Below are 12,891 nucleotides of genomic sequence, written 5' to 3'. Positions count from 1 at the left end.
CGGGCTGGCTGTCTGGCTGCCTGGCAAGTATCTACTTTGGCCCACCTGAACCAGCCAAACAACTTTTGCGCATGCGCGCACACGTTCACACAGAGCAACACAAAAGCTAAAAGCAATAACATACACGGACGCGACACAAGCGTCTTTTTCTTCATCGGTTGTTGGCGGACTCGGGTGGGGTTTGAGCCAGCAACTTGTTGTCTTTGCGCTGGCCAAGTCAGTTTTGTGGCTTTCGTCTGCATGGAATGATCGTGTGCGCATCAGAAAAGCGTTAACAGATGTACGTATAGGTGTAAGGTGTATTTGCGTGTGTGTGTGTGTGTGTGTGTGAATATATGCAAATTTCAATATATGTGCATATATACGATCTCTTGTGCTAGTTTCCCATCATCGTGTCATGTCCCAATAAGTGCTTCTGCTCGTAATCTTTACCAAGAAGTGTGTACCAAATAATACCTATTAAATAAATAAAGGGTTAAAGCAAGTATATACATACAAGTATGTCCGTAAATTTTTTTGCATGTAATACTCATGACAGAGCGGTGCCAACATTTTTGCAACATTTACATTAACATAACTTCATATGTTTATGTATGCATGTGTGTGTGCGTGTTTGCAGACGAAGACCCAACAACTTGTTAATCGTGAAATGTAAAAACACAATAAGGAACGTTGCGGACGGGTGCAACCGACTGCACAGTACCCTGTTATAAGTGTAATAGCAATTAAAAAACTGTTAATAGCGGAAAGCGGTTAATAGATTATATTGCGAATTGCGGGATCGGGCGTGGATGTGGCAAAATTGTTAACATATGTATACTATATCCGGGTCTCTGCGTTTAGTATTGTAGAAACTAATATACTCCTAATTGTTTTTCTTGACAGAGTATAACAAAAAAATCAAGTTTTGAAACTCCATTTGCTGCTGTACAATAAAATCCAAATATAAAACAAGAAAATTGAATGGCAACAGTGAACTAAAATTCCAATCTTCGAAAAAAAACTACAACAAATACCAACCAACATATTTATTCACATTCAGATTTTGGAGAAAACTGATCACACATATGCAGATGTATGCTCCAAATATATGTCTGCATAAATGTTCATATGTGTAATGTGTGCTAGTCCCGTAAATAAGCGACTGGAGGAGCCAAATATGCTACATCCGTTTATTTCTGCATCAAATATACACGGAACGAGACTTCGCCAGGAAGGCGGTGCACGTAGTCGTGTTATATATATTCTCAAAATGTCCGATCCGACACTCTGTCGGAGCTTGTGCCTATTGATGTTAGTCATCGCTCTGATGGCAGCGCCACCCTTGGGATCTACGCAAGCACATGGTAAGTTACGGGTTTTTATTCAATGGGAATTATAAATATGATGCTCTAGTTAGACACTCGGGAGAATGTAGGCAGTAGTCGAGTGTGCCCGGCTACACAATAATACCCTGTACCCCTCGGTTAGGCTTCTCTGTCTTCATTCATTAATAGCATTTATATAATAGTAAGTAATATACATGTATGTAGTAGGATAGTGACGTCACATTATCGATAACATACTATGGTTACCAGAAGTAGACACGGTTACTCTAGCGAAGGTCCCCATGTAGGTAACAGAGTATGTTAAGCATTAGGCTTGTGAGACAACAGCAAAAATACTACAGAGCTACATTGAATTTAAGAAACATACATTTTTTTGGTTTGAGCAAAACAAAGCCCACGCATAGCTGAATATGGTATATAATTTAGTTTCGCATTCCATTCAATCATTGTGAGAATATACCAAACATAAAACGAATACGGCAGAACATTTTGTCGTTATATACTTCCATAGTAGAAGTTTTTACACACCTGTAAGACTTACATAAGACTTCTTTGTTATTAAACAGCCGTAAAGACTGTATATGCTTTAATAGGTTACATACATTTACTTAAAACCAATATACCCTCGCTTGGCCATTTTTAATTGGCACAGGGTATATAAAGAGGGAAGAGAAAGCTACTTGAATTGTGTGTTTAATGATGTTAAAAAAGTTAAAAAAAAAATCAATAATATTTCGTACGCTTTGAATTTTGTATTGAAAAATTAAGAAATGGACACACATCGTTTATTGTCTAAAAATAAATAGAAAATAAGCCAATAAATAAATCGCAGCAACAGCTTTTGGTTATTATAAAACATTTTCATTTGAAATGTAACAGCTAGATAAATGTCATTGGACCTGGTAACACTGTCGAAGTCCACTTTTATGTCCGTTTTACTGTTAAGGCGAATGCCTGATCAGTGTAAACCGCTTGGATTTGGCTAGTTAGAGCAACTAGATGGATGCATAACAACATATTTAGTCTATACGCGGCAAAAACAAGAATTGAACTCGCGGATGGAAGCTGCTTTCACAACGCAAACAGAAGAAACACTTACAATACATAAAGAGAGAGACACACAGCCTCTACATTGTCGGAATTATCATTCAAGAAAGGCGGACAGAGACCTGAACTGAAAGCCAAAGCAGCCTCAACAGACGGAAAATGTGGGTCAGCGACAAATAAATAAGGCTTTCTTCAGCGTCATAAGAAAATATATCTGGCTTTTATATGGGAGACTTTTATTTTAGATTTACTCAAAACCACAAAAAAAAATAAAACTTGGCAAATATCTGGATTATACTAATCGCAAATGAGCTTACGATAGTAATATCGTTCTTAAGAATCTTGCGTATTTGGTATTTTATAAACGATAATAGTTATAAATATGACAATATATGTTGTTCGTTTGCCGAAATTATTATTACTTAAGTCTCTGACCAAAAACTACATATGATATCATTGAAAGATGGCATATAAAAATTGTTTTTTCTTTCTATACATAACTGCTCAAGCAAATATGAGGACTTAGGGTATCCCCTAGTCGGGCAATCCCGACTAGAGAAAACTTTGGCAAATATGCAGGTGCCGCCTCATCGGGCAACATGTTCATGAAATCAACCTCTGTGGTGCGTTGCCCACTTTCTTTTTATTGATCAGCAGCAGGCGCAGCAGCCGAAGACAAAGACGACGATGGTTCCAAATGAAATCATTTATACCTATGCTTGTTGGCTTGGGGGAAATTCAACAATTCAAGGTTCGGCATTTCACCCAAACTAGTTCCAAGTTAACAATTGTTGCCCTGGTCCGGCTCCGGGTCCGGGTCGGGGTGCAGGGGAGAAAAGCGCTTTCGCTTTACTTGGTAAACTTCGATTTCGTATGTACATATATGTAAATAGTTCGCGGGTTGTCTTAACTATTTAAGAAAACCAATTTATTCATCGAGCTCTTATGCTTTTGCTAATTATTATTATCGTATTTTCAGATGAGCCGTACATTGTTAAACCAACGCCCATCTTACGTGCGACAGGTGCAGATGGTAAGCAGCATATGTACTTCATTTTCCAGAGATGACTTCAGTGTTAATAATATCAATAAGCCTATGTAAATTGCTCGACAAGACTGATTGACTGACTGACTGATTGGTAATCAACGGACATCCCAAACGAAAAGAGCTAAAGGAAGGCGAGGAAGGGGCACTTAAAGACGGGATTTTGTTAATATCAATAATTCTATGTAAATTGCTTGACCCAACTGATTAACGATTGACTGACTGACTGAGGAAGGAGTGGAAGGGGCACTGTAAGACGGGATTGTGGAAAATTTATTCAATTCATTTTTAAAGATCTTTGCTAAAAATCAATTGAGATGCGTTTCACACTTTTCCTAAGATTCAACTCACAGTGGATTAAGTTTCGGGATTAAATACATTTCCAAGGATCTTTTTGAAAATTAATTTCAAAACTTTTTCCACACTTTTCACAAAATCAAACCTTTTATTTTTCGGTTTTAAGTTTTATAATTTGAATATTTATAATTTGAATATTTGCTTCTTAATTCGTAAAATTTCAAAGATGATTTTCCAAATATCTTTGCAAAATATAACTAGGGCAGTTCAGAGAGAGAATTATGTGGGTAGATGTACATTTTTCTCGGGTGGGAAATGGGCGACAATATAAATAATAATAAATATACTATATAAATATATATATAGATATCTAAAACTGCACAAATACATTTCCTATGCACTGTTACTAAGTTAATAGCCGAAACATTCAAGCCTATTCCGAATTTTTATACACTGTATGACCAAAAACTGCATTGTAATCTATGCCTCCAGCTATAAATGTATATATATATTGGTATATACATTAATCGGAACAGGTTTGACAGGCAAATAGTGCTAAAATGTTTTACGTACTTACTTCTTTTATGTCACCTTTTCTTTATTTCTTTTTATGTAAATGATTTCACCATCTCTCTCTGCTGTACATTCTGGACATGTTGATTTATTATCTTATTATTCTTTTTATTATTTATGTGTATATTACCTTTACTTTGTAAATATTTGTAACAATTTATCCCTTTCAACATTATATCCTCTGTGTCTAATTCTCTTTCAATCACCGTCTGTGTGTGTGTATGTGTGTGATTGACATCGTATTAGATTTAACCACTGTATTATTGGTAAATAACGACGGAGGCGGACGCCTAGGTGACAGTCACGGCCGATTTCTGTCGGTTCGTCCAGAAGTCGGTCTCCTGACCTCAACCGCACGCACCTTTATCCAAGAGGGCGTCACAACCGAATATGCGACCCAGGTCGTGGGCACCACCCTAAACAATGGTCGTCTATATGCCCAGTACCTGAAGAAGAGCTCGCGGGTGCTCTTCGAAAATGGTCAGATGTCGCCATCTGTCGTCACTAGTTGGGTGGGTGAAGGTGTTTCCCAAACTAGCTCCTACCTGCAAAGCCACAATGATCTGCTCGATGCCGAATCGCCGGATTGGCGGGAAATCGACGATAGGTTAGATCATCAATTTGTTGGCAATACGGATTATATTAAGCTTGGGCACGCCAGACAATTGATGGAAGCTTCCGCTGCTTCCGCCTTTGCCTCGACGGAGCCAGAGAAAATTGTGGAAGTGCAGCTTGTGGCCAACTTCGGACGTACGGATGACAATGCCCGGAAAGTGGCTGCGCATAAAGTTTTGCCAATCGGCGATTTGCCAACGTTTACGGTCAAGAATCATTTTGAGCCAAGTGCATATCAGACAATCGAAGGTAAATTAAAATCACAATCTGATGGCGAATTGTCTGCTCAGATAGAAGAAGGACGCTCCGCAAAGGTTTACTATCAAGATCTAATGCAGGATAGGAAAAATGACAAAACATCCTTGAACTCCCAATCGAACCTCCAAGCTGAACGTGCCCCACCTAATGTGACAACGAGTGTTCCGTCAACTGTTACCTACTATGGATTTGCAGAATTCACAACACTCGTGGGTGATAGTTTAATTGTTTTCCTACCGAGCACTGCCCAGCCCAGCTCCATTGTGGGCCACGTCACATCCATCAAGGGCATGGCTACACTTAGAACCAGCGAGATTCAACCGCAGGTCGTAAGCACAGAAAACCTTCTTGCCTCAAAGACGGCAGACATCAAAACTTCCAGTACAACCATAAATCCGTGGGCTGTTTTTGTGGACGCCACGGAGACAAAGTCAACGGAGAGCAGCATATCGCCGTCGACTTCAGAGTTAATGTCTGAAATTGGACAGTTTTCAACTGCAACACCTACTCTTGATTTGACAGCAAACGAGAAGGTTATCGAATCGAGCGATGTAAAGCCAATGTTTTCATTGCCAACGGACCAAGAAATTCTGGAAATCTACGCGTCTCTGGCCAAAGCTCAAGCAGCGGCTTCTCCTTCTCCTTCTCCCTCATTCGTATCCGTATCTATCGAAACAGTGAAACAGACCCAACTTCCAAGCGTCCAACCCGATGAGACCCTTCTGCCAAGCGTCCAACCGGATGAATCAAGTCTTCAGGTGCACGGAGGAGCAACAACGATATTCATTGACGATGATCCCTTTGCTAATTTTGTAGAGCCCACTTCTGTGTTAACTATTCAGTCCATGGCAGCGACAGCGACAGCAGACATCATTGCCAAAACAACAGCCACATTAGAGGAGAAGGATACGACTTCATATACAAGTACCGATGAGTCGGAAGAAGAAGTGTCGACAACAACGAGCTCAGAGGCTGAAGAAAACCCTACCACCCACAGGTCACAGCCGACCGAAGATACAACAGATCCTGCACCTCCTCCGCCGTCACCTACACCGATAATTAGGGAAATAAGTGGCCCAGATGAAGGAAAGTGCGCACAAATCAAGTCACAAGTGTTCTTGACGCAAATTCCAAAGACGAACACGATTTTAAGCACGCAAGTAGTACAGGGTCAAGCGCATATTCCATTTGACATTAAGGAGACAACTAAATATTACTGCATAGAGGCAACACAGGTAATTGAATCCCCACAACTGGAGAGGCCCACACAGACGTCAGTTGTGCCAGATTCGTCGACTTCGCTGCCTATAACAACTGTGGCACCAGTCCAAGAAGAACCAACCACAGTGGAGACACAGACCGAGGGTGTTGTCACAGTGAAAGAGGAAAGCTCAACAGAGGCGGAGATGGAGCCAGAGACGGAGACGGCGGAAGCGGTTATTGATGATGATTATGTTACCGAGTCTGACAATACTCATCTAATTGATAATGATAATGATAATGAGGATTATGATAATGATAGCGGCTCGGACGAAGTAGATCTTATATACAAAACCCTATACACAACCTACACGTATCTGACGACCTTTTTCCAAGGCCCATCCACAACTGTCTCTAGCCATACGGAAGTTGTTACCAATGTGGTTACCTCTACACTCGATGCCGATAAAGATCTGAACACGAAATCAACTGATATCGTTGATAATGAAATCTCCGCCACTCAAACTCAAAACGTGGACGCACAGAACACAGCTACGGCAAAGACGATACCCTCGAAATACATGATTCCCGATGAACTGGAGAGCTTATTGTATGCAAGTGCCAACGATGAGCCCTTCTCAAGGGATTCCAATCAACAAACCAGTTACCTTGATGATACGAAGTATACAAAAACATTCTTTACAACCTACACATATTACACGACAATTTTCGCTGAGAGCGAAACGGAGATAATGTCACGGACTGAGGTCTTTACAAATTACATTACCGAACTTGGTGTGCCCAAAAAATCGATACCCAACGATACTGGCATACTGGCATCTACAACGTCTCCAGCCATATCCCTGTCCGTGTCGGAAACCACATTTAGTTCGGCAAACCTTGTTTCCAAACAACTTAATCTTAATAACGAGGAAGAGGATGGAGAAAAACATGTTACACTCGTAACCGATGTCCGATCGAGTAGTTCCAATGGCGAGCAACAAGTTATTGGCGGCAAAATCGGGGCTGACGATCAGGTAAGTTCCGAGAGCAATACTGAAGAGATCCTGCCATCCGCAACGCTGCTCCTTCAGACCAGTTTTACAACCTTTACCTTCTACACAACAATGTATGTGTCGGATAGCACGAACGTTGTGAGTCGACTCGAAACTGTTACCAATATCGCCACAGAAACCTTGCAGCCAACAAAGGTTTTGAGCCATGAGGAAGCCACGCTGCCGATCACATATTTTACCACATTCACGTATTGGACCAAATTGGCTAAGGACGGAGAGATCACCACAATTAGCAGAGAGGAAACCATATCGAATGTGATCGAGCCGTCAAATCGTGTAGCCCTTGGTTCTGATTCCAGCTCAAACTCAATTTCGGACTCAAGTTCAATATCACAGACAAGTGTTGGCTCAGATAAAGCGATTAGCACAAGTGAAACTGATGTATCAGAGCTGACAACCTTCTATACCACATATACGTATTATACTACCTCATATAAAGCTAATAAAACTGTGACAGATTCTCGTTTTGAGACAATCACAAATGTGGTAACACCTAAAAGCGATCCAATTGCAACTTCTGCGCTAAATATTGAACCGACAACACCAATATCTATTGCAAGCAGCGTCTCAGAGATCACGGAAACACAGGATAGCAAAAAGAATGACTTGATATTTTATGATTATAAGCATATAATCGATGCAGAAGGTGTGAGCACCTTGTACTTTACAACTCAAATCCAATCAACGGTCGACGCTGAGGGTAAAGCCATTGAGGTAACCAGCAGCACATCCAGCTTGTCTATCGACGAGGAGAAGAAAATGAATATGGCCACGGCGCTGGCAAGCGAAGGGACGACAGATCAGAGCTCAGCTTCTGCTCGCCAATATAAAACTGGATTGGTTCGACTAATCGAGGGAACGCGAATCGGAAATAGTACCACGACCCTGTATCAGTCCAAGGTTATTGGCACCATCATAGACAGTCGCTATGCGCAGATTATCGAGAGCACATCCAGTTTCATTTTCGAGAAGACCATAACAGCTGCCAGCGTGGTACCAAGTGCAACAGTTGAGGAGATGATGATCAGCAGCACGCAGAGCGTCAGCCTCCTGCAGTCTGTAGCTTTAGTGGAGGGCAGCATCGATGGCGAAGGTGTTACCGAAGACCCAAATCAAGAGGAGGAGCATGATTCGGAGGATGCTGATAACGCTCGACTAGCGTTTCAGTCAAAGAAGCGAACATTTGCGCCCGTGATAAGACCGTTCGCCTCGCGTAATAGGCCGACATTTGCGCCAAAGCACAAAACTCTGAGTCCAAGCAGTGCAACAATTATAACAAGATCCGACATAACACCAACAATAACAGCAACTCCAGCTCTCAAATCCGTGGGCAGATATAGTTCATCTCGAAGGGGTGCTATTTCCAATGTCCCAAACAATCCGCTTGACAATGGTCCGGCATCATCAACATCGTCAAGACGCCTATTCGGACGCCCAACAAAACCGTCGACCGGCTCCGGAGTTAGCCAGAGTGCGGGAAGCATACAACAAGCGAGCCCAGGATTCGCTCCGTCCAGAAACCGTTTTGCGTCCTCATCACGTGCTGCCCCGATATCTAGCTCGAGGCGTGTTAGTATAAATGCTTCATATCGCCCGTCCAGCAGTCCCAATTTTCGTACATCAGCCCTGAATGTTGCCAACTCCAAGCAACGCATTAAGCCAACCTCACTGAACGGCCAATCCATGGCGTCAACGTTGGCTCTAAAGCAGGGCAGTTCAGATGGCATCGATGCCGACGAGGAGAGTTCCACGGAGGAGCAGACACAGGCCAATGAAGAAGATGAGAAAGCAGCTCAGAATTCCAGACGTAGTCAGAATCCATTGTTGCGCTTCCGTCGACCTCTCAATCGACCCAGCGGCTTCACGCCCGCTACACGTCCCAATGCCAGTCCGGCTACCATTTCGCCCAGAAGGAATCCGTTGTCGGGGCGAGCCAAATCAACGACTACCACAACCACGACAACGACAACGGCTAGGCCACGTCCTCGTAGCTTCCAGCGACCTACCATATCCAGTCTTCAGGCACGAGCTAGGCCCCAAAGTAATCTCTTTCCGCCACGTGGACTGTTCCAGCAGAAAAAGGAACCAGTGCCAGTAGACAATAGTGAAACAAATGATGCTGATAACGAATCCGAATACGATGATGATGAGGACGGAGAGCAGGCCGACGGAGATGGAGATGATGTGGAGAACGAGGCCAGACGCCGTCGCAGCTCCAAAACAAAGCCAACAATTCTATCGCGTAAACGGCGCCAGGCAGATACCCTAAACAGAAGTCGCTTCCGATTTCGTCGTCCGAAAACCGTGACAACCGAGGAGCCCATACCCGAAGAACTGCCGGAAACTTCGCAAAGTCCAGCACGCGCCAAAATCAATTCCCGCTTTGGCTCCAGATACCAGGCCAAGCAATCAAGTACAAACGCGCCGCCCACAACAAGCCATCGATCTATTCGTCCCACGAGACCCACATCGCCACGTACACAGTTTACGCTCAGAGAGAAGGATACCACATCAAAGAGCATTAGCCGGCCGGGTGGAAGTTCCTCGAATTTTCGGCGCCAGCAACAGCCGGCCATACGACGCAATCCGACAGTTTCCAGCTCCGCTTCTTCCAATTCCCGCCGACTAAAGAACTATAGCAATCATAATAACAATAACAATGCGGAGAGCTCCGGACTTCGTGCATCCAGCAATTCGCGCTCACGGAATGGCAATGCAAACGCTGCGACAAGGGGTCGAGGCACCATGCGAGGCAGGAATCGCAACGAGTACAGCTTAGAGACGCCGCCCCCGGAACTGGGATCGGTGACAATCACGGTTACGCATCTGATACCGGCGGAGGTGACGGTGCCCGTTGTAAACGGTCAGGTGACCGAATACAAAAACATTGTTACAGCCAAGACAAGCATCGAGGTACTAGGACCGCATCAGTACACCCAAAGTCTGGGCAACAACGGGCAAACGTCGCTGTTCCTAACCCGTGAGGATTCCAGCGTGAATGCAGCCGGTGCCACGGAGCTAACACGATATCTGCTGCAGGACTCCCTGACATCGACTGTCACATTTACGCCAACCACAATTCGCGGCAGGAAGACATCCTTCTCGCACGTTCTACCCTCGACCGTGTACTCGGTGGAGAACGTGGTGTCCACACTGCAGCCGCAGATAGCGGCAAATGCGCCGCTTGCGAATATTTTGCTGTCGCAGCTGTTATTGGGCAATATCAACTTGCCAAGCAATCCTCTTCTAGGCGCACTTGGCCAGCCGCAGGCTCTAGGCTTGGGCACGGGCACGGGCTCAGCGGTAGTGGAGCCATCGTTGCCAGTTACGGAATATCGCACCCATACGTCGACCTATGTAACCACCATATACGACGGCAAGTCCACAATTGTGCCGATCACTTTCCAAGGCAAGAAGATTTTAACAACCGTCTTTGATACGACGGCACAGACAATAACAGCCACAGAATATAGCGTTGACACAATCATAAATACACCGAGCCCGCAGACGCAACAACAGCAACTGCAGCCATCCGGACAGGTGGCTCAGGTGAACAGCCTTCTTCTACAACAGTTGCTACTTCAACAACAGCAACAGCAGCAACAATTGCAGCTACAGCTGCCGGCACAGATAATGCAGACGACGTCGCCGCAAATACTTTTGAGTGAGAACCTGCAGGATCTGGAGGAGGGAACACGATTCGATGCCGACGATAATATCGATGATATCATAAAGCCAGCCATTGGCCATGATGATCATCACGTACATTCCGGCAAGAGCCGCAAAAAGCCAAGAAAATCAAACAAGGGGCACAAGCGCAACAAGCAACAGTTGCCCAGAGGAGGATCGGGAGAGGAGGAGGAAAGTAGCGTGGTTACACTCTATGTCTCTGGCCGCAGGCCAGGTGAGTTCAGCACCATTCTGTCCACAGTGCACAATAGCCATGATCACCTAGCGCCCTCCAGCTTGCACAAGAGACACGCCCAGACGGCTGCACTATATATTCCGGAGGATGAGTATGAGTTTGGGGAAAGCGAACGGGTGCTATCGTATTTACGACCTCAAGAACAGTTGGCAAAGAATTTGATTAGCTCCGATTTGTATGAGGATTGTGAGGATTGTGCATGGAGAGACCATACGGCTTCTCTGGAGAGCATCATTGGCGATGTCGATCTGTGGTATGCCAAGGCAACGAAGCAGGCTCAACCACCCTCATCGAGTACGAAGGAAGCCCCCTTGTCGAGCAGCAATAAGAATATCAATCAATCTATATATTTTTTAGCATAAATGACCTCGCTGAGTTGTTCCCACTTCAGTTGCAGGTCACAAATACTACACATTTGTTTACACAATATCCTCAAAGAAATACAAGTCGGATTTCCAAGCGAGAGGTCATTGGCTCTCCGACCCGGCCCCGACTGCGTAAGGTCCTTGTGCAACGCAAGCCCCACAAATCGGTACTCCAAACACTAGTCAAAAACAACAACAATCGTAGCGAAGTCGATTCGAAAGGCAGTTCCGAGTCGCAGACCACGCAGCCAAAGAAACTTCGTGTTGTAGTTTTCCAGCATAGACTTACAAAAAGTAGAAACCATACAGAATATAAATCTAAAACGGAACGTTACCCAACACTAACCATGTCAAAGTTAACGTTAAACTCAGCCACATTTCAAACGGATCGTTTGCCAACACTATCCATGTCAAAGTCGACGTTAACTTCAATGAACGACGCCACCAAGCGACCCAGAAGGCGTAAGCTAAAGCAACTTAGCAATAAAAACCATCAATTATCTATTTCCGAACTGGTTACCAAGACCCGACTACTGATTACCACAACAAGTACTGAACTATTCACACGAACCTACACATATGTCGTGGAGCGGGTGCACAATGACCAAACCGAGCTTCTGGAATCCATCTCATCATTCACCCGAGTGCATACCCGAACTCTGCCCGCGACACTGACGATTACGCGTACTTAACTAAATGATAAACAACCTTGAGATCTGACCTAAATTATTTCAGTAGAGTTACGTGGAAGCAGGGACCCAGACTTGAAACTGAATAATCCAATATAAAAAAATATTTCTAAGGAAACGTGCTTTCTGCCAATATATAATAATATATATTTTGGGCGAAGCTTCTTAGAAAACGTAATAAACTTATTTAGCTCAACTTTTAATTTTAATCTTTTATTAACAATTTATTAAATTTAAATAACAACTTTATTGAATTGTTTTAAAAATAACATATATTTAAACTCTGCAAATTTAAGCTCATAATTGATATGCAACTAATCAATTTTAAACAATAAAAAAAGTAATTCAATAAAGGTCAAACATTGACGGTCCTTGGCTCAAAGAAAGTTAATATTTACATCATACATATGTATGTATTTTGATGTATCTGGATGTATCACACACACATACACATTATATACGCATGTATATAC

At 43.5% G+C, this 12,891-nt stretch overlaps 1 protein-coding gene across 1 annotated transcript; it reads left to right on the top strand.

Annotated features, from left to right (window-relative positions):
- Positions 1-4,511: 4,511 nt before the first annotated feature.
- On the top strand, positions 4,512-12,421 carry LOC115766799 (mucin-17). Its single transcript, XM_030710824.1, has 3 exons — positions 4,512-6,421; positions 6,533-11,658; positions 12,102-12,421. The coding sequence occupies exons 1-3, from the start codon at positions 4,512-4,514 to the stop codon at positions 12,419-12,421; spliced, it is 7,356 nt and encodes a 2,451-aa protein (XP_030566684.1).
- Positions 12,422-12,891: the final 470 nt, after the last annotated feature.

Source organism: Drosophila novamexicana, unplaced genomic scaffold (genome assembly GCF_003285875.2).
Source record: "Drosophila novamexicana strain 15010-1031.04,08,12 unplaced genomic scaffold, DnovRS2.1 tig00001222-arrow-arrow-pilon, whole genome shotgun sequence".
NCBI classification, from domain to species: Eukaryota; Metazoa; Arthropoda; class Insecta; order Diptera; family Drosophilidae; genus Drosophila; species Drosophila novamexicana.
Note: the sequence above shows the minus strand (reverse complement) of the source record. Positions and strands in the feature narration are given on the sequence as shown.